The sequence below is a fragment of the Rissa tridactyla genome, chromosome 1 (genome assembly GCF_028500815.1).
Source record: "Rissa tridactyla isolate bRisTri1 chromosome 1, bRisTri1.patW.cur.20221130, whole genome shotgun sequence".
NCBI lineage: Eukaryota > Metazoa > Chordata > Aves > Charadriiformes > Laridae > Rissa > Rissa tridactyla.
This window is the reverse complement of record NC_071466.1, coordinates 162975470-162997388: the sequence shown is the minus strand read 5'-3', so window position 1 is coordinate 162997388 and position 21919 is coordinate 162975470. Positions and strand designations below refer to the sequence as shown.

The 21919-nt window shown below is 40.3% G+C and overlaps 1 protein-coding gene across 4 annotated transcripts; it reads left to right on the top strand.

Moving 5' to 3' along the window:
- The first annotated feature begins 568 nt into the window (after positions 1–568).
- Positions 569–21255, top strand: DMC1 (DNA meiotic recombinase 1). Of its 4 annotated transcripts, none has more exons than XM_054188770.1 (16): positions 569–777; positions 1039–1252; positions 7731–7838; positions 9473–9560; positions 10180–10224; positions 13116–13262; positions 13558–13640; positions 14222–14274; positions 15156–15197; positions 16395–16467; positions 17127–17218; positions 18007–18080; positions 18178–18292; positions 19139–19199; positions 19744–19860; positions 20567–21255. In XM_054188770.1, the coding sequence occupies exons 4-16, from the start codon at positions 9501–9503 to the stop codon at positions 20634–20636; spliced, it is 1032 nt and encodes a 343-aa protein (XP_054044745.1). In that variant the 5' UTR covers positions 569–777; positions 1039–1252; positions 7731–7838; positions 9473–9500; the 3' UTR covers positions 20637–21255. The 4 variants fall into 4 exon arrangements, with proteins under 4 accessions (XP_054044745.1, XP_054044755.1, XP_054044728.1 ...); XM_054188780.1 differs by having other exon boundaries at positions 9470–9560; XM_054188753.1 differs by lacking the exons at positions 569–777; positions 1039–1252 and adding an exon at positions 7377–7568 and having other exon boundaries at positions 9510–9560.
- Positions 21256–21919: the final 664 nt, after the last annotated feature.

Sequence of the window (21919 nt, the reverse complement as noted above, 5' to 3'; positions counted from 1 at the left end):
CCACCCAAGTGATACTGCCATACGGCCAGCATACCAATTTCTCTCACCCCAGCCAGGCTCTTGCCATTACAGGCTGTTAGAAAAAGCCCCCTTACCAGTGCTGCTTTGTCACTGTGGAGTGGCCAGAGAGAAACACATTTCATGGAGCAATTATGCCAGGAGTGGGTATTTGGGAGACACTGCTTATAAAACTGGCTTAGAGAAATAACAGTAACCATGTGATGTTAGTGCCATTTTTCTATCCAGTTCTGCACATTGAAATGTGCGTGAGTGTGCTGTGCTGCATTTATTTTGTTAAAGCAATTCATGGAGTTGATAAATCTTGAGAGAAGAAATCTTCCAAACTTGCTTCTGTGAGAGCCAGCTGACTTGGTTAGGCATTTTATGGAATATTTCCATCAGTTACTTTTCACTAGATAAGGACATTACCCTGGTGTCATAGCTATTTTGCAAGCCTATAATTGCCTTCTGTGACCCTGAAATGTCTCCTGACATTTCAGCAGGAGAGGACGTTTTTACCCCTTTTCCCGTGACTGCAATGTGGTGCTGCTGGCACTAGTGGCTGCTGTATTTTGCCCTAGAAACGGCTATGTTTCGCTTGTGGGTGGGCTAGACTTTTAAAGAGAATACATGAGAAATAAGGCATAAACCCTACCAACATGGTAAATTACTCAAAGTTTTTCTGCCTTTCATTTTTCTTGAAGGAACTGAAACATGGACAAGCTTCTAGCAAGTACCAACCTCACCAAATAAGGAAAGTTTTCCAAGTCCAAACAGGTAAAATATAAAACAGTGACTTTTCCCAGGTATAGAACAGAGAAGAAAAGCTAAAATATTATTTATTTTACTAAGACTTTGCAGGCTTGTTGTTCTGAAGGCCTTTGCTGTGCTATAATATGTGCTCCCCATACAAGAAGCAGGAGAGTGTGTGTACATATATGCGTGTATATTTGTCAATCCTAGACAGCTGGAACCCATCAAAGCAGCTTATGTGTGTATCCTGTCGTGCGTACTTAATTAGTGCAAATACTTCCTTAGGTATTGGATTCCCTGACGAGGCGAAGGGGAAGACGGACTGCTAGAATCTAATATTTCAGACCTCCACACCCAAGATGCAAAGCTTGAAAAGGATAAGAAGCAAAGTGTTTGGAAGCAGTTTCAACATATGCTTCAAACTAGAAGACTAAAAATAGCGCCTCATCCTAGGGAGGTGATGCAGTGTTCGGAGAAGGACGGAAGATGACGTGATAGAGTGAGTGAATTTTTTTCTCTCCCGCTGACACGGCTGATCTTGTTGGCATCCACACATGCCCTGCAATAGAGAAAAGATTCTTAAGGGCACTTGCTCGTGTAAAGGGAATGTGGAAGTGGGATTGCTTTGCACTTCTTAGTGTTGCTTTTTTTCGTCAGTTTTTCTCTACAGATCCTGTCCCTAAGCCAGTAAGGTCCCTTCCCTGGCCCCCGCTAAAACCTTTTGTCTTCCTGAGAAGAATGGGTGACTTTACTCCTTTCTCCAGAAGCTCTGTAAGAGAGCTGAAACAGCTTCTATTGTGTTGAGCTATTGACAAATACAGCTTCCAAACCTTTGTGCTTTGTATATATTTCTAGTCTTATAATGATGACACTTATGAAGTCCGCAGCATTGTGTGCTTCTCAGCAGGCCTCCTTTAGCAGTTGCTCTTCAGGAACTTTAATACAGTGTTGGTCACAAACTATATACTACATACTTATTCTAGCTGTCCCTGGAATTTCCTTCCCTACCTTTTTTTTCCTATCAAATATACGTGAATTCCTCCTGAACGAACACACAGAAAACTCCTCCACCCAGATAGTTCAGACTCCTGAGCTGATTTGCAGATGCTTTTACTTTAGAGAGAGTTCCTTCAAGGCCACTCAGTCATTCCTCAGAAATGCCTGGGATGAAAGATGGCTGTTATTCTCATCAACTTCTTATCTCCAATTTGCTTTTGCTGCATTAGCACTGTGATAGCTGGGGGGTGGGGAACAGCAGCTGGTCAGTCAGGAACATCTCATGGCTGCAGTTCAATATTGAATACTATTTTGAAATCAGAGATTTGAGTGTCATGTGATTTCCTACTTGTCTTATACTCATCGTCCTAAGAACAGAGGTCACAGGTTGTTATGGTTTCAGTTAGGATAGAGTTAACTTCCTTGGTAGCAGCTGGTACAGTGCTGTGTTTTGGATTTGGGATGGGAAATAGCGTTGACAGCGCACTGGTGGTTTTGGTTGTTGCTAAGCTCTCAAGGCCTTTTCTGCTCCTCACACCGATCCAGCAGCGAGCAAGCTGGGGCGGGCACAAGAAGTCAGGAGGGGACACAGCCAGGACAGCTGACCCCAACTGCCCAAAGGGATATTCCATACCAGGTGACAATATGCTCAGTATATAAAGCTGGCGGAAGAAGAAGGAAGGGGGGGACGTTTGGAGTGATGGCATTTGTCTTCCCAAGTAACCGCTACATGTGATGGAGTCCTCCCTGCCTTCCTGGAGATGACTCAACACTTGCCTATCGAGGGGAAGCGGTGAATGAAATTCCTTGTTTTGCTTTGCTTCTGTGCGCGGCTTTTGCTTTACTTATTAAACTGTCTTTATCTCAACCCACGAGTTTTCTCACTTCTGATTCTCTCCCCATCCCACCGTGGAGGGAGTCAGCGAGTGACTGCGTGTTCCTAGTTGCTAGCTGGGGTTAAACCGTGACACGTATAAAATTTGGTCTCAGAAACTCTGACCTATTCCTCTGTCTTGGATTGCCTAGATATTAAAGCAGGAAGTGCTGCCTTAATAATCCAGTGGGAAAATAACAGTAGGGACAGACAAAACAGGAAGAAAGACTGCAGTAGGAAGTACTGGGATATATTGAACTGAGTGGGAGCTGTGCACCTGCACTGAGTTTCAGAGACACTTGTATGTCACTTATGATTACCAAAATGACACAAAAAAAGCACCAGGAGGAGAGATTAAAAGCTTTATTCAGACAGAATCATAGAATCATAGAATCTTCATGGTTGGAAAGGACCTTTGAGATCATCGAGTACAGCCATACACACATGAAAAAACGCCTACAATCTCTGCCACTAGAGCATGCCCTGAAGTGCCACATCTACACGTTTCTTAAACACCTCTAGGGGCGGTGACTCAGCCACCTCCCTGGGCAGGCTGTTCCAGTGCCTGACCACTCTTTCAGTAAAGTAATTCTTCCTAATATCTAATCTAAACCTCCCCTGCCGCAGCTTCAGACCATTTCCTCTGGTCCTGTCATTATTCACTTGGGAGAAGAGGCCAACACCCACCTCTCTCCAACCTCCTTTCAGGTAGTTGTAGAGGGCAATGAGGTCTCCCCTCAGCCTCCTCTTCTCCAAGCTAAACATGCCCAGCTCCCTCAGCCTCTCCTCATATGACCTGGTCTCCAGACCCCTCGCCAGCCTGGTAGCTCTCCTCTGGACACGCTCCAGCGCTTCAATGTCCCTCTTGTACAGAGGGACAAACAGAAGAAATGTTTAAGAAATAGACGCGCTTACAGTAAGGCTGGTAAAGAAACCATGATAATCCAAGGAAAAGGGAAGAAAGGATAAAACAAGAATAATCAAGTTAATGAATCTCTGAAGTTTAAAGGCGCAATATTGAAGAAAATTATTAGCCAGACCATTACTGAAAACTAAGGCTCTATGTGTAGCAAAATCAAGGGAACACAGTATTTTAAAGATAATTACAACTCCTAAGAGCTTTCAATATTATTCTAAGCTAAAAATAACTGTGTGATGATGCAGCCGATGCCTATCCAAGTTTTGGGGTTTGAAAAACAAACTGCTTGTGATCTCTTCTGGCCACTAGCCTGGCAAACATACGGAATACAAATGGAGCAAGATTGTTTTTTTCTGTGGTTTACACACAAACTCACTTGCAGAAGCAGCAGGCAAAGCCAGGAGTAGAAAACTGGCCAAAAGAAGAGCATGTTCAGTTCTGCAGCATGGCTGGTTGAAAAGAAAAGCTGTTACTAACCGAGAGGCTGAGCTAGAAAGCCTTAACTTTTCCAAATCCATAAGGTATGTGGAAACACTGTGAAAATGATTAGTCTTTCAAGTAGAGGCTCCTCAAAGTTTGGGGTTTTTTAAGTGAAGAAATGTCTCGAATACCAGTGCTGAACCTCTTCCAAGTGTGAATTTAAAAAATGTTTTTCTTGTAAAATGCCGTTCTTTGATGTGACCAGTGAATTCCGCTGTCACCTGGAAATTCAAAAATTTCTGTTAGCTGCACTTTAAGTATATTCTTCTTTCTGAAGCATGCCAATGAAAATGCTGTCCTGAGTATAAAACAGAGCAGTGTACTCAAAGTCATTATTCAATGTACTTGACAACAGAAGCACTCAGCTTCTGTGAGCTGGAATGTAGTAGAGGAGGGGAAAAAACATTCCATGAATTATGCTTTTTTTAGCTGTAACACTGAAAACTCTGCTCTCCTATGCTCTGTGGATAAAGCGGCTTTGCTTTGTGTCTTTTTCAGATTAATTTTCAATATTGATGTGTGAATAAGTTAGAGAGGCATTGACTCTTTTGGCCACAACAGTTACGACAATATTTGCAGTACTTCCAGCTTGTTTGTATTAGGAGCCAGAATTTCTTTGGTGTGAAGAATACACACAGAGTCCTGTGTTCTACAGCATGGCAGGTGCATCCGTGAGCAATTTTCTTGTTTTAACTCCCATTCTGATGAGTTATTGCAGTTAAATCAAGTTTTCTGCCTCAGCTTCCTCCTAAAGCAGTAACTCCTGTTGCTTCTCTCACTTTGCCTGTGTCATGCAGCAATGTGAACAGCTGACACAAGGCAAATTCTACCTGCTGTATTTACATTCAGTCCCAGAGGAGTCCCTCTGTCTACAGGAATGGTGTGAGTCCACAAATGGCAAAACTGACCCCAACACCTTGCTCAGGGAGTCTTTCTCTGTCTCTGCTCCCCTTCCCCAGCTGACTGATCCCGTCTTCTCTTTTTTACTGTTTCAGTGAGCACCAGAATGAATACAAATAGGAGAAATGCGAAGCCATTTAGATAAGGGAGAGCATAATGCCCAGCATCTTTGCCCAGAAGCATTCTGCAATTCTGAGAAGATTTCAGGTGTGTCACAGTTTTAGTCTGAGACCAACTGTAAGTGAAATGCATTCCTATGGAAACCAGAAGGCACAGTTCTTCCAAAACAATTCAGACATAAATGTACACTCATATCCCAGGCTGAATGTTCATGGGTTATATTCTGGAAGGCCAAATATCAGATTATTCGGTCCTGGTTAAGAACAGGCAAACTGACAACTTGAAAGTTCAGAGAAGGCATTAACTTACATATTTGACTGTAGTCCATTTGATTCACATAAATCTGAATCAAAACCAGCCAACCAAAAAAACCCCACATGATTTCCATACTGCCAGTATGTATTAAAATGGTTTGTGAGGATGAAAAAGTCAGCTGGACACTTAGTATTTTTATGGTGACGGTTTGACTTGGGTCTTGACTTGTCCAAACTGGTATAAAATCTCAGGGGAGAGGAAATGCAGATCACAGCAGGGTATCTCATTGGCAGCGCCTCACCCACAGCTGGAGGTGCACTGGTGAGCAGCAAAACCTGTAAGAGCGAGGCAGCAGACTCTGGGATGCCTCAACTCACTTGGCTGGTGTGTAACGTGATGGGATATGTGGGTTTATTACACAACACCAGCTGGAAGCTGAATGAGCAGTTAATGATCACACAACATTTTGAAGACGTAGAATGTAATTTATCGCCCAAAGCAGCACTTTGGGCTGGGAAATGATCTTCACATTCTGTGCATTCATTGACCCCTCTGAGAACTATTTTACAAACCAGAAGGATAATGGAGGAAAGGTTATTTACAGAAGCATTAGCTGCTGCAGAACGGTTCAGCAGCACCAGAAGGATCACTCCCTGCATGTGCATTCTCTTCTGGAATAAAAGCATACTTTGTGAAGGAATTTGTCTTTAAAGGGCTGTCTGCCTAAGTGCTCTTCTGGAATAGCTCTTGCGGAATAATGCAGTTTTCAAAAGCAGTGCCAGACAGCTCCTCTGTATCGACAAAGCCTTGGGAATCCAGAATTTGACTTCTGGTATTTACATAAATCGCTTGATATCTTGAATGGGGACCCTGCAAGCACATCCTGATGATGGTTAGGGGCTGTGGGTTTTGTTGGTTGGTTTCCCAACTTGGCTAGCACTGATGACACCCATGTGCGCCATTAACCTCCCACGGGCGGAGGGGTGGTGAAGTTTTCACAAGCACCTTGAAACAGGCTGAGATGCTGCTCCCATCCCTTCTGCCTCCTGAACCCCCCCACCCAGTGACCTGGAGGGGCAGCCAGCGACCCCTTCTGCTCTCAGGAGCGCACCCACGGCTCCTTTACCTGCAGTCTCGGACCGACTGTCCGGCCAGAGGTGAGCTAAAATGGGTGACTGCTTCCCAAACACTGTCTCCAAGAAGACTGGAGACTTGTAGAAACCTTTGTATCCTAAGAAGCACCTTTTCCATCCTTTTAAAATGGCAGATGCAGTCATGTGTATGACTCAGCCTCATTTTCTTGGCCTGTGACTTCAGGCAAGTCACTTCTCTTCCAGCTTTTGGAAACCGATGCTCTTGGACAGGTTTTATCCACCAGATCCAAAAGCGCCGGGTGCCTTGCTGAGGAAGACGCGCGTGTGGCACCCCACTAACAAAGCTGAGCTGTGCTGAGCTGAACCCCCTCCAAATCTTATAACCAGGCCTGTCTTTGACAGCTGTAAGATACGGGCGATACGCTGTTCCTTAGAGATGGCAAATACAGAAGTTGATACATGTTAGAAGTCACCGAAGACAACAATTCGGCGCGGGGTGGTGGCGGGGGGGTGTCTGGGTGTGAGGAACGGGGCAGACGCCATTCCTGCCAGGGGCCCGCGCGCCGCCCTGGCGGCGGCCGGCCGGCAGCGCGAGCGGGAGGACACGCGCGCGGGCAGCCTCGCTTTGGCGGGGCGGCGGGAAACGCGCCGGGCCCCTTCCCTCAGGAGGAGCAGGCGGGGGCGGGCGGGTAGTGAGCGCAGGCTGGGTTGGTGTAGGGAGCTCCGGTCCCTGCGCACTTGGGGTACCGTAACCACTCGCAGCCGTGGAGGTGCCCGGGGATGAGCTACGTTTTAATTATCGTTGTAATTTTCACGGGGAATATTGGTGCTCCACGGGGTGTGTGTGTAATTCTGTGGTGCCTTGCCCTTTGGAGGCAGAAATTTACATCCCCTGAAAAGGCAGCTGGCAAGGAAAAGCCAAATAAATACGTCTGTCGATATACGGTTAATCATTTATTTTCCTCTGAGTCAATAGATGTGGAATTTCACCGTGGTGCCCCTCAGGCCAGGCCAGGCCAGGTGGCTCCTGCCCCTAACATGGGGCCCAAAGGCTGTACCAGCCAAGGCGGGTGCCATGTTTCTGTCAGCTTAAAACCAGTCTGCTAAACCCAAGGCTGCACCTGGGTCCAGGTCCCTGTCACACTGACAGCCTGTGTCCCTTGAGTGCAGCATGCAGGTCTTCCTCACCCGTCCCAACGAAGAGCTCCCAGGGCGGGAATGGGAGGGTTGGGGCACCCGAGGTGGCACAAATGTTTGTGTTTCCTCACAAAGACCCTTGTTTCTTCATGGATTTGCTGTGTTGTTTCACACTTTGACCCTTTTCTCTGCTTCACCCCAGGTGGCGGCAGCTGAAATCCTCTGGATCCTTGGTGCGCCGACACAGCAGCAACAGGAGGACCCTCCACTGAACAGGAGGATTTTGTTCATCCCTCAGGCTTTTAGTAGGGTGTGGTATAATTTCTTCCTTTCCCCTCCTAGCCCACAGGAAGGCACAGGTCTGGGTCTGCCTCGTTTTTCTGCTGTGAGATGCCAGTTGCCTAAGGGTGGGGAGTAGGAGAACGATCCCATGATCTGTTCAGCTGTGCTTGGAGCGCAGGGTTATGTGCATTTCAGGAGGATATTTTTAATGGAGAAGGGGACTGTAATACAATTGTAATGCCTTTTTGCATTACTTGGTTTTTTTTCCTTCAGTATTCAAAGCTAAGAGGTTTTAAAAATATCTTCAAGTATTTTTTAATTAATGTTTTACTGTAATTATTTTTATGATTGGTATTAGGCATGATTTCTCATTCCATAATTGTCAGGGTTCTGACACAGAAACTAAATATATCCTGACAGTCTCAGAAACAACTGATTTTATAGCACTATTTCCATTAAATACTACCAGAAATGACTCCATCGTGTTTTCACTCCAAAACCAAATAAGATAATTCTAAAACTGTATTTTCTTTCTTAGTTCTCCCAGCCTCTGTACACAAGATTTTTGCAAGCAAATTAGGCAGACCTTAAGTATCCATTTAGAAGCTGAAAAAAACTATTTGCAGAGATTTAGTCTAAATTATCCCATCCTCTGTTAGGTGTAACCTATCTTGTAGTTTCATGATAAACCTGTCTTAGCTTTCATGATTTTATTAACAAGGATGAGCAAGCAAACATATATACATGTCTCACAAAACAGCAGCAACATATCCATTTGCAAAACCACAAAAATGATACAGCAGGTTACAAGTCCGTATTTCTAAAGAACTACTTTGTATTAATTTTTCTTGCATTCGTAAAATTTAAGGGGATAATATTTTGCTTTCTATTTGACCATGCTATCAATAAGTGCCTCCTCTGGCTTTAGGTGTTGCTTATAGGAAGTCACATAAAGAGGGCAGTGAAGCTGTGGTGGAGTACAGACGGGGCAAGTTAACCATGAAAAATGATGAAATAAGCTCTCTGTGTATGCTTTTGCATAATAAAAGCCTCAGATTTTTATTACCCTTCTTTTATTCTCTTCATGCAAGCATACTACTTAAACGCATTACTTCCATGTCTTCAGTATTAATTAGGTATTCTGAACTCCAGCAAGAACTTGAAAACAAATGCAGCTTTATAGTCTCAAGATACATGACTGCAGAGTTGTAGCCTTCTCAATAGCACTGTTTTGTGGGCTTTCTGTCACCTAAAGATGGGGAAGCTGAGATGTTGCTTAGCCTTTCCATTACCCATTCTGTCTGCAACTCTGCTGACTTTCGCTATGAAAGTGTAGGCTGCCTCTAACTTTCTTACCAGAATAAATTCCAGTAATGGTAAATAATTAAAAACTCATCTCTTACCCAAGATTCTCACAAGGGAATGAGATCTCTTTTCCTAATACCTGATAAACCCTTTCAAACCAAACTGGTTCATCTGAGAGTAACGCAGTAGATTTTCTTGTCTGGTAACAAAGAGTTGGAAGCAGAATCCGAGTACAAATCTGTATGTGATGGCACACTGAGAAGGTTCTGTAGTTCAGGTACTTTTTAAAAGTCCTTTTATAGTCATTTATTCATTTATTGGCACCCAAATAATATCTTTGTTTGCATTTCCCAGTAGTAATCAATACTTTATTGCCTGCTATTTCATGATGAAGGCCATGGAGGATCAGGTAGTCCAAGAAGAACCAGGATACCAGGATGATGAGGTAAATTTACAGTTGATTGAAAAATATGTGTGGCAAATGTTGTTTGAAGGTATTTTGATAGTGTTATGAAATCCACAAAGAGACAGGAAGTTCCCAAAGACCATTAGGGAGTTCAAAGCATTTAAAATTTTGTTCCAGTCTAATACCAAGAAAATCTCATTCTCCTAGTCCCTGCACAGCCTTGCTCTTCAAATACTCTTTATTAACTTTTCAAAAGTTAGGCACGTTTTTTAATGGGATTATCATTATTTCTTTATATTTTGCACTTCTATATTAAATGCAAGGGGGCTATCAGTTAATTTTATGCTTCCAAGGAATGGTCATCAGTCTGAAAAGCTGAGAAACTGTGATGGAAAAAATCAGGATGATGATCATAATACAAGTTTTATTAGCCGAGCAGAAGATTGCTTTCCTGTGAAGATACACTGTATAAAGAAGGTGATAGGAAATGTGTAGGCCTTCTTGGCTCATGGTGGCTTTGCTTATTTGGGTAGTCCAACAAGATATGTATTATTATGGAAAATCATTTAAATGTTTACAAATTTGAAACAGACACATAGTGAGATAGATGTAGTTACAAGAAAAAGGAAAACCTTTTTTCTTTTTGCTATTTTTTTAGGAATCCTTTTTTCAGGACATTGACCTGCTACAGAAGCACGGAATTGTAAGTATTAGCAATGACTTTACTGCATAGAATCGTCTATGTAAAGCTATTGTAAAGTTATTTCCAAAAGCGTATACACACATTGATACAAATAACTGAAATTCCTCCTTGCAATAAATTCTAAGTCATTCATGTGAAGACAATTTTTTCCTTTGGTGGTAAGACAGGTTTTCAGAAAATCTCATTCCCATCAGATTCCTAAATAAAGTGGCAAGATATTCAAAGCATTTAGCACCCAGCACTCTTGAAAAACCAACTACTTGCTAATTTATTTGAAAACTGTGTGATAGATTACTTCCTGTTCCTGCCAATCTTTGTAATTACTCCTGCATTTTTGGTGCCTGTGAAATTACACTGTGACAATTGTTGCTCTACTATTTTGAGCGTGCTGGTGAAGGGGGTAGAGTGGGAGTGAGGAAAATATTATTAGCTAGAGAAAAAAGTGGTTAGTTTTCTTCATCAAATATGAATTCCTATAATAGTTATCACCATCATCATCATTATTACATAAACACCATCTATTTATTTGAATTACTATTATTATATGTTTATCCAGGAGACTGGCTCATGGATCAGAACCCTATTACGTTGAGTGTTATAGAAGCAGAATAAAAAGTTGAGTTTGCATGATAAATGTAAAATTTCACTCTCAGATAAATGACTACAAATGGATACAGACAGGGAGGACAGACACGAGACAGCATTAGTCAGCAGTGTAATTACTGGGCTCAGCATGTCAACAGTGTAATTGTTGTCAACTTTTTTTATTGGCGATTCATTGACAGTTTTAGAGAGAGTTTTGAAGAAGGATCATGAGGTTGGGAGCTGTAACCATGGGGCAACATAGGAAAAATACACAAATTCTTGTGTTAAAAATGTGTCAAGTTGACCAAAGAGGCTGACCTCACGAGCTGGAAGGTCCTACCCTGTCAATATTAAATGAGGCATGGTATGCAGAGAATGATTCTAAGGTATGAAAGATCTTGAAAATAAAGAATAATGACTTAGGCTGTCTTTCCGGCTTAATAAGAGTTTCCTGCTCCTTTTCTTTTTTTTTTTTTTTCTTTCCAAGTGGTTATTCCCGCACCCCAGGGGAAGTTTTTGTTCTCAGCTGTGCCAGTTAAAATCTTTGTGTGAACATATGGTAACCCATATCTGTTAAATTCATTTGCTTAAAGAAATAGTTTTTGTAGGTTTAGAATTTTTTTCCTAGGAGGAGAGAGGGAGAAATACTTACTAGATCTGTCTGTGGCCACAATGAGAATCCGATTAGCACAACCTAGGCTGTGGTTTGATGTTCAGAAGTGTTTGATAGGAATTAAGGTGCTGTGACCCTGCAGCCTTTGCTGAGTGTTCCTGCTCCTAGAGCATGCTATCCCTTCTGGCACATCTGCTTTTCTAGCCACCCTGTGAACTGGATTTGTGAGCCAATGAGTCCAAAAAATCATCACAATTAAAAATGTGGTTTAGGTTTTTTTATTTCTAAGTTCTTCATCTGCTCGCGTTTCCACCTCAGAGGCACACAACTGGGACAGGGCTGCATTGTAAGGTAGAGGATCAGGACAAGGTGCAAGGTCCTGGTGCAAGGGGACAGGCGTGTCAGAAGGTTAAGCCAGGAGCACTGCTCAACACTCTGTAGTATTGAACCACAGTCCAAGGAGTACAACCGAGGACCTCGGTTGGTACATAAGATGTTGGTGAAAGGTCTATCTGGGTGGGAGAGAACAAGACAGGTCTACCACACAGAGACTTGTAATGCAGAACAGTCTTAAGTTTGATGTGACCAGAAAGACAAAGCTACTGAAGAAATGCAGAAGCAGGGTAATGCATTTAAGGTTTTGGTCTAGAAAAAAAAATAATCCTTGCAGCAGTAGTCTGTTGTCTTAATAGAAAAAAACCACAATAAAACAGCTCAATCCTTTTTATATTTCTGGTTATGACATTCTTTTAGGTGGAAGAGTCATTTTTATTCGTGACTGATCTTACCTCATCCATCTCTATGAATGTAATAATCAAAAAACACATCACAGGATGAGAAATAAGCTTCCAAATGAACATGACTAATTTCTAACATAGCCCTGCTCCGTTTACGTCCTATGCACCCACATGCTCTAGATAAATAGATTCAGTTCATACTTTTTTTCCAAAGAAAAATCTTGGCTGGAAATGGTAAATCAAAGTACCCCAGACCTTTTACATAGTATGTTTTCTTGTGAGTAATCTGTTGCTTGCCTTTAAGTTTCCAGTGATGTCAGAATCATAAAAAGAGGTGAGAGGAGGCAAAATGTGTCAGCAGGGCACTGACTGAAGTCACGCTGTACCCAATTTATGAAAACTCATTCCAGCCCAAAGTGTCGGTTAGATCTGGGGGACACGTTTGTTTTAAACTGGATATACTTTCAACATGCAGAAACAGCACAGCAGTTGGAGTCAGCTTCTGACCATCCATGCGAGTCAGCTCCCAATTATCCATGATCAGATTATCAGGTTTACAGATGATCTGTGCTAAGGGACCAAGGACAGTTTGAGGGCTATAGGGTTTACTAAGTTCGTCTCCATACTATCTGAAATAATCCCTACTGTTGCCTTACTACCAGCTTGGATCTAGAAAGACTGACATTAAACAGGGACAACTAAATACAACTGGACCCAAGACACCTTTCTCTCAAAAGTACCAGGATCTGGTCTCTGCACCATGATCCCTCACACAAATATTACTCAAAATCTTCTGTGGTTGATGTCATAAACTATATAATGAAAAGTTTACTGTGAATCTGTTTCTTGGTGAAAATACACAGGCATATGAATGTATAATAAAATGTGTTTCAAAGGTTTACTTTGCCTTGTAGTTAACTGTGATTAGTGCTCACAGAAGGGAACTTTCTTCACAGAACGTAGCAGATATTAAAAAACTGAAGTCAGTTGGGATCTGCACTATCAAGGGAATCCAGATGACCACAAGACGGGCACTGTGCAATGTAAAAGGGCTTTCAGAAGCCAAAGTGGACAAGATTAAAGAAGCAGCAAACAAGCTCATTGTAAGGCAATCGCTTTCCTGATAGTTTGAATTTATGCTGGCCTCTCCAAAATGCTGTGCAACATTTCTCTTAACAGATTTTTTCACCACATCATCAAGAAAACTTTGATAATTATTCTGCTCATTACTTTAAAGGGATAATGCTTTACAACAACTGACAAATGCTGTGGTGCTTTTCATACCCAACCTGCGTAAATGAGGCTAGGGTGGGGAGAAGATGTTTAGGTGGGATATTGCACTTTACCTTCAGCTTAAAGCTAAAATAAACCTCTCGTGTTCTCTTTGGTCTTCTTTAGGAACCAGGCTTCCTCACTGCCTTTGAGTACAGTGAAAAACGTAAGATGGTATTTCATATTACTACTGGCAGCCAGGAATTTGAGTAAGCTTATCTCTACTTAAATCCTTCCTTAGTCCAAATTGTTCCAATAATCATATTTACTGTCTTTAATGAGAGACAAAAATATAAAGGTACAAATATTCAGCTAGGACACCTAAGTTACCTTGCATTTGGAGCTAGTGCTGGCTCAAAGATGTCTGCATCAGTAAGCAACAAAACCAGCTGGTTTTCTGCAGTCTTTGTAAATAAACAGAGTTTGCATCCAGAAATCCTGAACTTATCATCATTTTTTCATGTAGTCAAAACAAGCTGCAGGTCTCAGGTCAAATAAATCTCTCCCTTCAGATATTTTTATGAAATGTTATCTTTTCAAAGGTATTTTCTCTCTTCTTTCTTTCCAGTAATAGTTTGTATGGATCTTTCTCTCACACACAGAAAGAAAGGTTGAGACAGAGTTAATTCTTTATGAATCAGTGATCATTTAGTGCCCTACACTTAATGCATCAAGTGAGGGGCTTTAGGGCAAAAATAACTTTTCTTGACATAGCAAAAATTTCTCTTTTTTACTTTCCTCTTGTGATTGTGCGGGTTTAACTATCTCATAATCCTCTCCCTTTCTCCAGTAAACTTCTGGGTGGTGGGATTGAAAGCATGGCAATCACTGAGGCCTTTGGAGGTGAGAAAACCACATTAAATGAGTATTACTGAACAAACTGCAGCTTAGTTTAGATTTTAAATCAAGCTGGATTACTTCTATCAAACTTATCATATTGTAGCCATAAAGATGAGTGCCTGCATGAGCGTAAGAAGAAAGAATCCACTTCTCTTAGTGTTTTCCCAATTTTCCTCTTCATTTGCTTGCAGACTAAGTTTGATCTGAGTAATCATTAAACTTGGGGCATGCTGATTCAATACAACACAGCATTAGTAATACTATTACTAACATGTCATATAGGAAAGATTTCCCTGATGCAACCTCTGCTCCTTTCCAGTAACAAAACTGGCACAAATGATATTTTATTCATGCATACTTAGGATATATTGCATTTCATGTAAGATTTTGAAACTACAATTAAGTTACTATTATAGTAAATTTGATCAGTTAGTGGTTAACACTTCAAGAACAGTAAGAGTTCATAAAACACAGTACTCTTCCCTTTAGAAAAGACAAACTGGAGACTAACATGATTTGATATAATGAGATTAGTAAACTCATAAGCTTCTCCTTGATCATTTTACTGAAAGTGAAACTGGGCCAGGTGAGTGAAATCAACCATTTCCCCCCTCCCCAACACTTTTGCGCAGGTGCCATATGGTTTTAACTTCTACACAGAAAAGAATAAATGACCTTAGCAATCAAGCATGATTTTGCTTTTCATGTAACACATTTCTACTGCACAGAATATGATTTATAAGTTGGGGTTAAATGATTTAAAAGGGTAGAGATAGAGATGAATTTTGTTAAGTAAAAGTGTTTCAACCTGCAGTAACTCCTGAATCTGGCAAACTCAGAAAAAGAAACCCTGACCATTTGTTTTCTTTTTCTTTATTTAACAGAGTTCCGGACAGGCAAAACACAGCTATCTCACACCCTTTGTGGTAGGTGTAATACCTTAAAAGAGAGAGATGTTTCTTCTCAGTAAATCCATTCTTTACAACTGTATCGAAATTAAACACATCAAGGCTAGTCAGAATCTTTTATCTCTAGAAACACAGTGAAACAGACCTTGGTGATTCTTACCTCCATTAATTGTGCTTGAGTAGAGAACTCATATATAAATGATTACATTTTAATAATACTGCTCACATCAATACAAGTTTTGCCATAAGGAGAGAGAAGATAATAGAGTGTCTTAGAGAAACCAGTGAAACAGACCAACTTAGAAAAGCAGAGCACAAATATGGGTTACAAGGGGACAAGGGCAAAGGCAAGATTCTTCTCAGCAACTCTTTTAATTTCCTGGTTTCAAGAGGTTCTGCTGAATATGACATTCTGAAAGGGCACTGAAAGGATACTACTGGCTGACAGTAACTGGGTAAACAAAAACTTTGGCAGTCACCGTATTCGGGCAGTGCCAAATATAGCCGGACTCTGATTTGCCAGCGATATTCTCTTAATGTGTAAATAGTAGTAAATACCAACTAATGTAACTATTAATGCTGCTGGAATATAGGTATCAGACACTGGATCGGCAAATGTTCCCTTAAATAAACCCTATATTATAAAGGGAATTATGGCACCTTCTGGAAAAATAAGGCCTCTTCTGTTTAGTACAGCCTAACAGTTAGCAGTCATACCCTTTTGCATGAATGATTACAACTGAATTGAGTATTTTAGCTTATCCACTCCAAAGAGACTAAACTCACAATCAGTAACTATTCGCATATCAGAAAAAATTCATATCCAAAGAATTTGTGATCATGTGAGTTACAGCTGGAAAAAACCCCCCTACTAAATGAATACCATTAATTTGGGCAGAGGATTAAAAGGATGCTTTGTGCATAAGAACTTATTAATAATATTCTTATCTATTTTCAATATAAAATACACAGATTTAGTAATGGTACTGAGTAAAACACAATTTTGAGACCATTAATTAAATCTCATCTGATCTTAAATCAAGAAAAGTGGCTTGGGTTTCTTCTTAAGATGGCAGCAAGACTTGAGATACTCCTGATTTCCACATTGATTCAAACTAGTGGTTCTTTGTGATATTTTATTAAAAAATAATAATAGAGGGAGCAAGAAAATATTTTTCCTGCTTTTTGATTTTGATTTTCTATGATTCATTGCAGTGACAGCTCAGCTTCCTGGACCAAATGGCTACACAGGTGGAAAGATTATCTTCATTGATACTGAAAACACTTTGTATCTTTTGTACTGTTAAAAGCTACAGGTACAACGAACTGGAAAGACAGTTAATTTTGTTAGAAGCAAGTAGGAGGCTCCAGACGGCTTCGTACATGTAAAGTATTTATGACTGACACAGAAAGCCTGGAGAGCACAGTGTGCAATGGCCCAGAAGGCAGTGACTTTTTTCTCTCTCATTTGATGGAATCCAACCTGGAAAAATTACAGTTAGGATACAGATTTTATAGTAATTGTTGTTTTTTCGTTTTTTGGTGTGGGTTTTTTTTTTTGAGATATAATATGCCTTCTACAGGTGATAGAAGCTTTTCTGTTTACTTCAAGAGAAATTCATCTAAGTACTAAACACTATTTTTGACACTTCTTATCTGTTGTAGATGTGTATAAATAGGTTTTGCTCACGGCTAAATTCCTAAAGCACACATATCCATATGTCAGCTCCCCTCACCTCAAACCCTAAACATGAAACATTTATCATCATGAGCCCCAAACTATCTTTAGGGTATGTAGGACAGTGTGAAGAGAAAAAGTCAGTCTTCTCTAGGATCAAAATAAATACTCTTCTTTCTTTCCCCACAGTTTTATTTTTGGAATGCAGTTTTATTATTTTCAGAGCATGGTTTGTACAAAGAGAAATCCTTAACTTTGACTAACATCAGCCGACCAGACCGTCTTCGTGACATTGCTGATCGCTTCAATGTTGACCACGATGCAGTACTTGACAACGTGCTGTACGCACGTGCATATACCAGTAAGACCACTGTTGCAACTGGCGTGATATCTGTGTTTTTTCTCTAAGGCTTCCATTTTAATAGTTCTCAGTTTATTAACTGAGATTTCCCACTGAGGCTCATAAAGAATGTTTGCTGCTAACAAAAGAAGCTGTAAGCTTGCTTCCATTTTCTGTTTCTGGTGTTGTACACGGAGTAGGCTTGTTCAGTCTAAGTATTCCAGCTCATTGCGCTACATGAACAATAAAATTTTGCAGTTTGCTACATTAAGTGAACTCTGCCATGTATATGATGAGTGTCAGTGTAGCACCTTAGCAAATGAAGCACCAGTTAATGTAACTACAATTGCCTGAATGTAAGCTAATGCTGTTGAGAAATTCCCTATGATCTTGTGAATGGAACTTGATAGGGACATCTCCAACACTCTGTAATGAGACATTGCATTAAAACTTCAAGGAAGTTTTAAATGGGAATTTTGAGAATACAATATGAACATGAGTAATATGATTAATTCAATTTCTGTGTGTCATTTAATTCAACACTATATTCAAATGTTGATACTGCTTTTCCAATCAATGAAGTTGTCTTCATGCATAGTTTTGTTGTGAAGCTTTTCACAAAGAAGTTTTGTTAGCTGGGCAAGTGGAAACTGGAACCCACAGAAGAAGTTATTGGGCACTGGATTTAAAACTCCTGGCACTGAAAATATACAGTGCAGACATTTAAAGGGAATTTTAAAATACAGGCTTTTGTTCCTTCAGAGCTCTTTCTGGTCCTAATTTCACTTGGCAACTGTACTTCCCACCAGGTGAGCATCAGATGGAATTGCTTGACTATGTAGCAGCCAAGTTCCATGAGGAAGCTGGTATCTTCAAGCTATTGGTACAAGACTAATTTTTTTTGTATGCTTACTGCTTTCAGAATATGTTTTCCTATTTTCTTTCACAATACTTACTTATCTAGCATAATTACAATGCAGATCATTGACTCCATAATGGCACTTTTCCGTGTGGATTTCAGTGGTCGTGGAGAGTTGGCTGAACGACAACAGAAACTAGCTCAGATGCTGTCAAGGCTCCAAAAAATATCAGAAGGTAAGGGAAACATTGCAAAATTTGGAAAACATGGACTGGAGTTACTGGAACAGTAGCTGTTGGTAGCACGACCACCTAGTAGTCTAAGTGTATTGTCAATCAGGCATTGGCCCAGGACTCTTTCCTCACTTTACACCTCTGTCAGTTACCAAAAAAAATAATATTTTTATATATATATATATTATTTCAAGATGACAGACTAAGGAGTCTGTGGAACTATTCAACATTTAGAGTTTCCTTAGAAATACTGATAAGAGAAGACCTAAATGAGAGAATAGGTTGTAGAACTGGACAAATATCCAGTAAGAAAAATTGTCTTCCCCAAATTTCGACAGTCTAAGTACAGGAGAAATGTGAAGGATAGAAAAAAGGATGAAGGCAGAGAGAGAGAAAAAAAGCTGTGCCCATTGCCACTACTTTGCAATGCTCTGAGGGATGATGACAGGATGAATAGGGTTCCTCCTCCTTGGAATGTCTCAGAAATGTTGATGAGGAATGAGTAAATGTTTTTTTTCATACAGTAAATTTAAAAAAAAGAAAAGGCAAAGTGACAAGGGGGCTGAGGGCAGGGAGCCAACAGGGAAGATGGGAACTGAGGAGGACTTGTTCTGTGGAATTCTGAAAAGTGATAATTTTTGGCGTAAGTATTACAGCTGAAGTCACACAGGAGCAAATTTAGGCTGTCTCCCAATTAACTCCATCCATCAGACATAAAGAATATTTGCTTCTCTTTCATTTGAAATTTGAAGTGCTTCAGCAGCACCCTTGTTTTTGTCATGGGTGGGAGAATATTTTGGAATTCTTACTGGATATAGTCCACCTTCTTTGCATTGTTTTCTGTTGCAGAATATAATGTGGCCGTGTTTGTGACCAACCAGATGACTGCTGATCCAGGAGCGACTATGACGTAAGATATTTTTTCTGTCTCTTTTTTAAAAAATGTCTTCTCTTTTATATTACGTATTTAACAGAGATGAGATTGTATGGAGGAAGAGGCACCAAAATGCAGGTCCAGATTGGTCGTTGGTCCCTCCAGTATGATGAATCATTCATGGATGACACCTATAGGTTTCTCTCAGTTTTGTAATGAGTTTTTTTAATGTTTATCTACTGCCTGGTGTGATGGCTCCTTTCACTGTGACTTGAACAAAGAACAAGCCATAAAAAGTATTGAAAAATCACCCCATTTTCTTTTGGAGCAGCTTATATATGAAGTTTAAGGTATGTATTTCTTGAGCCTCTTGAATTTAATGAGTGGAAAATTATGCAGGCATTGAACATTTGAACATCTGAACATCCTATCTTGAGGCAAGTGTGTTAAAGTCCTTTTTTGATATATTTACCTATTTATTATTCATTACTGAGTTCAATGTGCCTCGTCTGACAGTTAATCACAGTATTAGCCCATGGAATTTGCACAGTGAATCATCACAGTTTTCTTGCTAATTTAGCTTTCAGGCGGACCCAAAAAAGCCCATTGGGGGCCACATCCTTGCTCATGCTTCGACTACCAGGATTAGCCTGAGGAAAGGGAGAGGGGAGCTGCGTATTGCAAAGATATACGACAGGTAAATCACCTTTCCTTCACAGGAAGGAAGCTGCGTTACAAGCAACCGTGACAAAGTTCATGGTACTGAAACTTAATAGCTTGACAGCTGAGTATTGGTTCCAAACTAACTACGTTTCTGGATGGTAAATTGAGAGAAAATCTGAAAGGACAAGCTAATTAACAGACTTAAAGTTATCTTTCATATCGCATCCATTAAATTACATGATCTTTTGTCATAAATCCTACTAGATGCTCATCTCTTAAAGACTATCAAATGGTTTGTTAAGACTGGTGGTCCCTTGGCAGGCAAATTCCAGAGCTGTTAAATTACTAAATTTTGCTGACACAATTAGTATCACTTTACCAGGTAAGCTGTGGCAGACGCAAGTCATTAAAAATCGTACTGGTGGAACTGCATGGAGAGACCAGTGTTTCTGGTCAGGAACTAAGAAACTGAAATGAGAGTTTGCACACACAGAATCTCTCCTTCTCCTGCACCTTCTCCATTCCCCTCCCTTGTGTTTGTTATCTTCCAAGAGGTGGATTTCACATTTTCTGATCTTGAGAATGTTGATCATGTTCTACGGTTTGCATATAAGTATAAAGACGTGGAAGTATTCCAGGTTGCTTACACTTAGAACGTTTTGGGGACTGTTTCACAACTGCATTTAACATGGGGAAAACCACAAGTTCCTTGTTTCTGTGTTGTTTTTTTTTCCCCCCAGCCCTGAGATGCCTGAAAACGAAGCCACATTTGCAATAACCGCTGGAGGGATTGGGGATGCCAAAGAATAGGCAGAAAACCAATGTAAATGCACAGCTCAAAAACACCTGGGCAGTTCAGAAGAAGATTTGTGCAAGGTCACCGACTACCTGGCTGCATTTCTATCTTTTGGGAACTTTTTGAGATATTCTGGGAGAACACTGCGATGAACTCTGTACAGTTCGGTTTTATTGATCTTAATAGAATTTGGTTCATTCGGGATCTTCATTTTTCAACTAAACTTTCAGCAGACCAAGATTTAAGAAATAAGCATGTGAATTGTTCAAAGAATCCTTTTCCTATATTTTCTGAAAATCAAAGCTGTCCTTTCACATGAGATTAATATACTCTTTTTTAGTTTCTTTCAAAGAGAGTGTCTATGCGGTGGAATTTAATAGTGCGAAATGGAACAGAATTGGAATAAACTCAGTTATAAAATTGACATAAATAGATGGAAAAGGCAGTAGCAGCCCAAGAACTCGGTGGACTCTCATGTACCGTAGAGGAGCAAGTTACTTTAAAAATATATTTTTAGGCATTTTTATCTTGACTAGATAATTTTTGTATTTTTATTTAGCGTTTTCTACTTTCAGGAGAGAATATTTTAAAACTGTTCTTAATAAAGTTAAAAATAAAGACTATGAATTAGAACAGCACTCTGCTTATGTTTGGGTGCTTTGAATCAAAGCTTGCTCTCAGTATTCTATCACTGATCTGTCATGAGCGAAATAAACTTGGAGCAACCAAAACACTTCAAAACCTTTTGTCTAGCTCTGTAAAGAAACAAGCTTTATATAACTGCCTTGTCAGTCCACTAATATAAGTAAGAATACTAAAGATTATTATTAAATAATAATTATTTATTTTGTTATTAAATATTGGGAGACAGCGCTCCAAACTGGCCAGGGATGTTTCTCACAGGGGGCAAACGAAGAAGCCGTGAGTAAAGAGTGAAATGGGGGATTGAGGTACCAATTCAGTTTGCCTCACCTCCAATGCTCATGGAATTGCTTGTTTTAAAATGAACTCAACCATTTATATATTAGATGCTTTAAGGGAAGGCCTTACTTTGTCCTCTTGTATAAAAATGCTAATTAGAATGGGTCTAACTTTGGTGTCCGGTTAGAGGGCTTGTCTGCACCAACCTAAGATTTCTTTTTTTGTTTCTATTAACTAATGCATATAAGATAACATGAAGATAACATGAAGGGCAGCGATGACCATAAATTCATCCTCCGTAGCCTTGTGACAGAGCTCTAGATGCCTTCCTTGAGTTGTTTCTTAACAGACCTCTGCTGTTTTTCCTGAGGTAAAG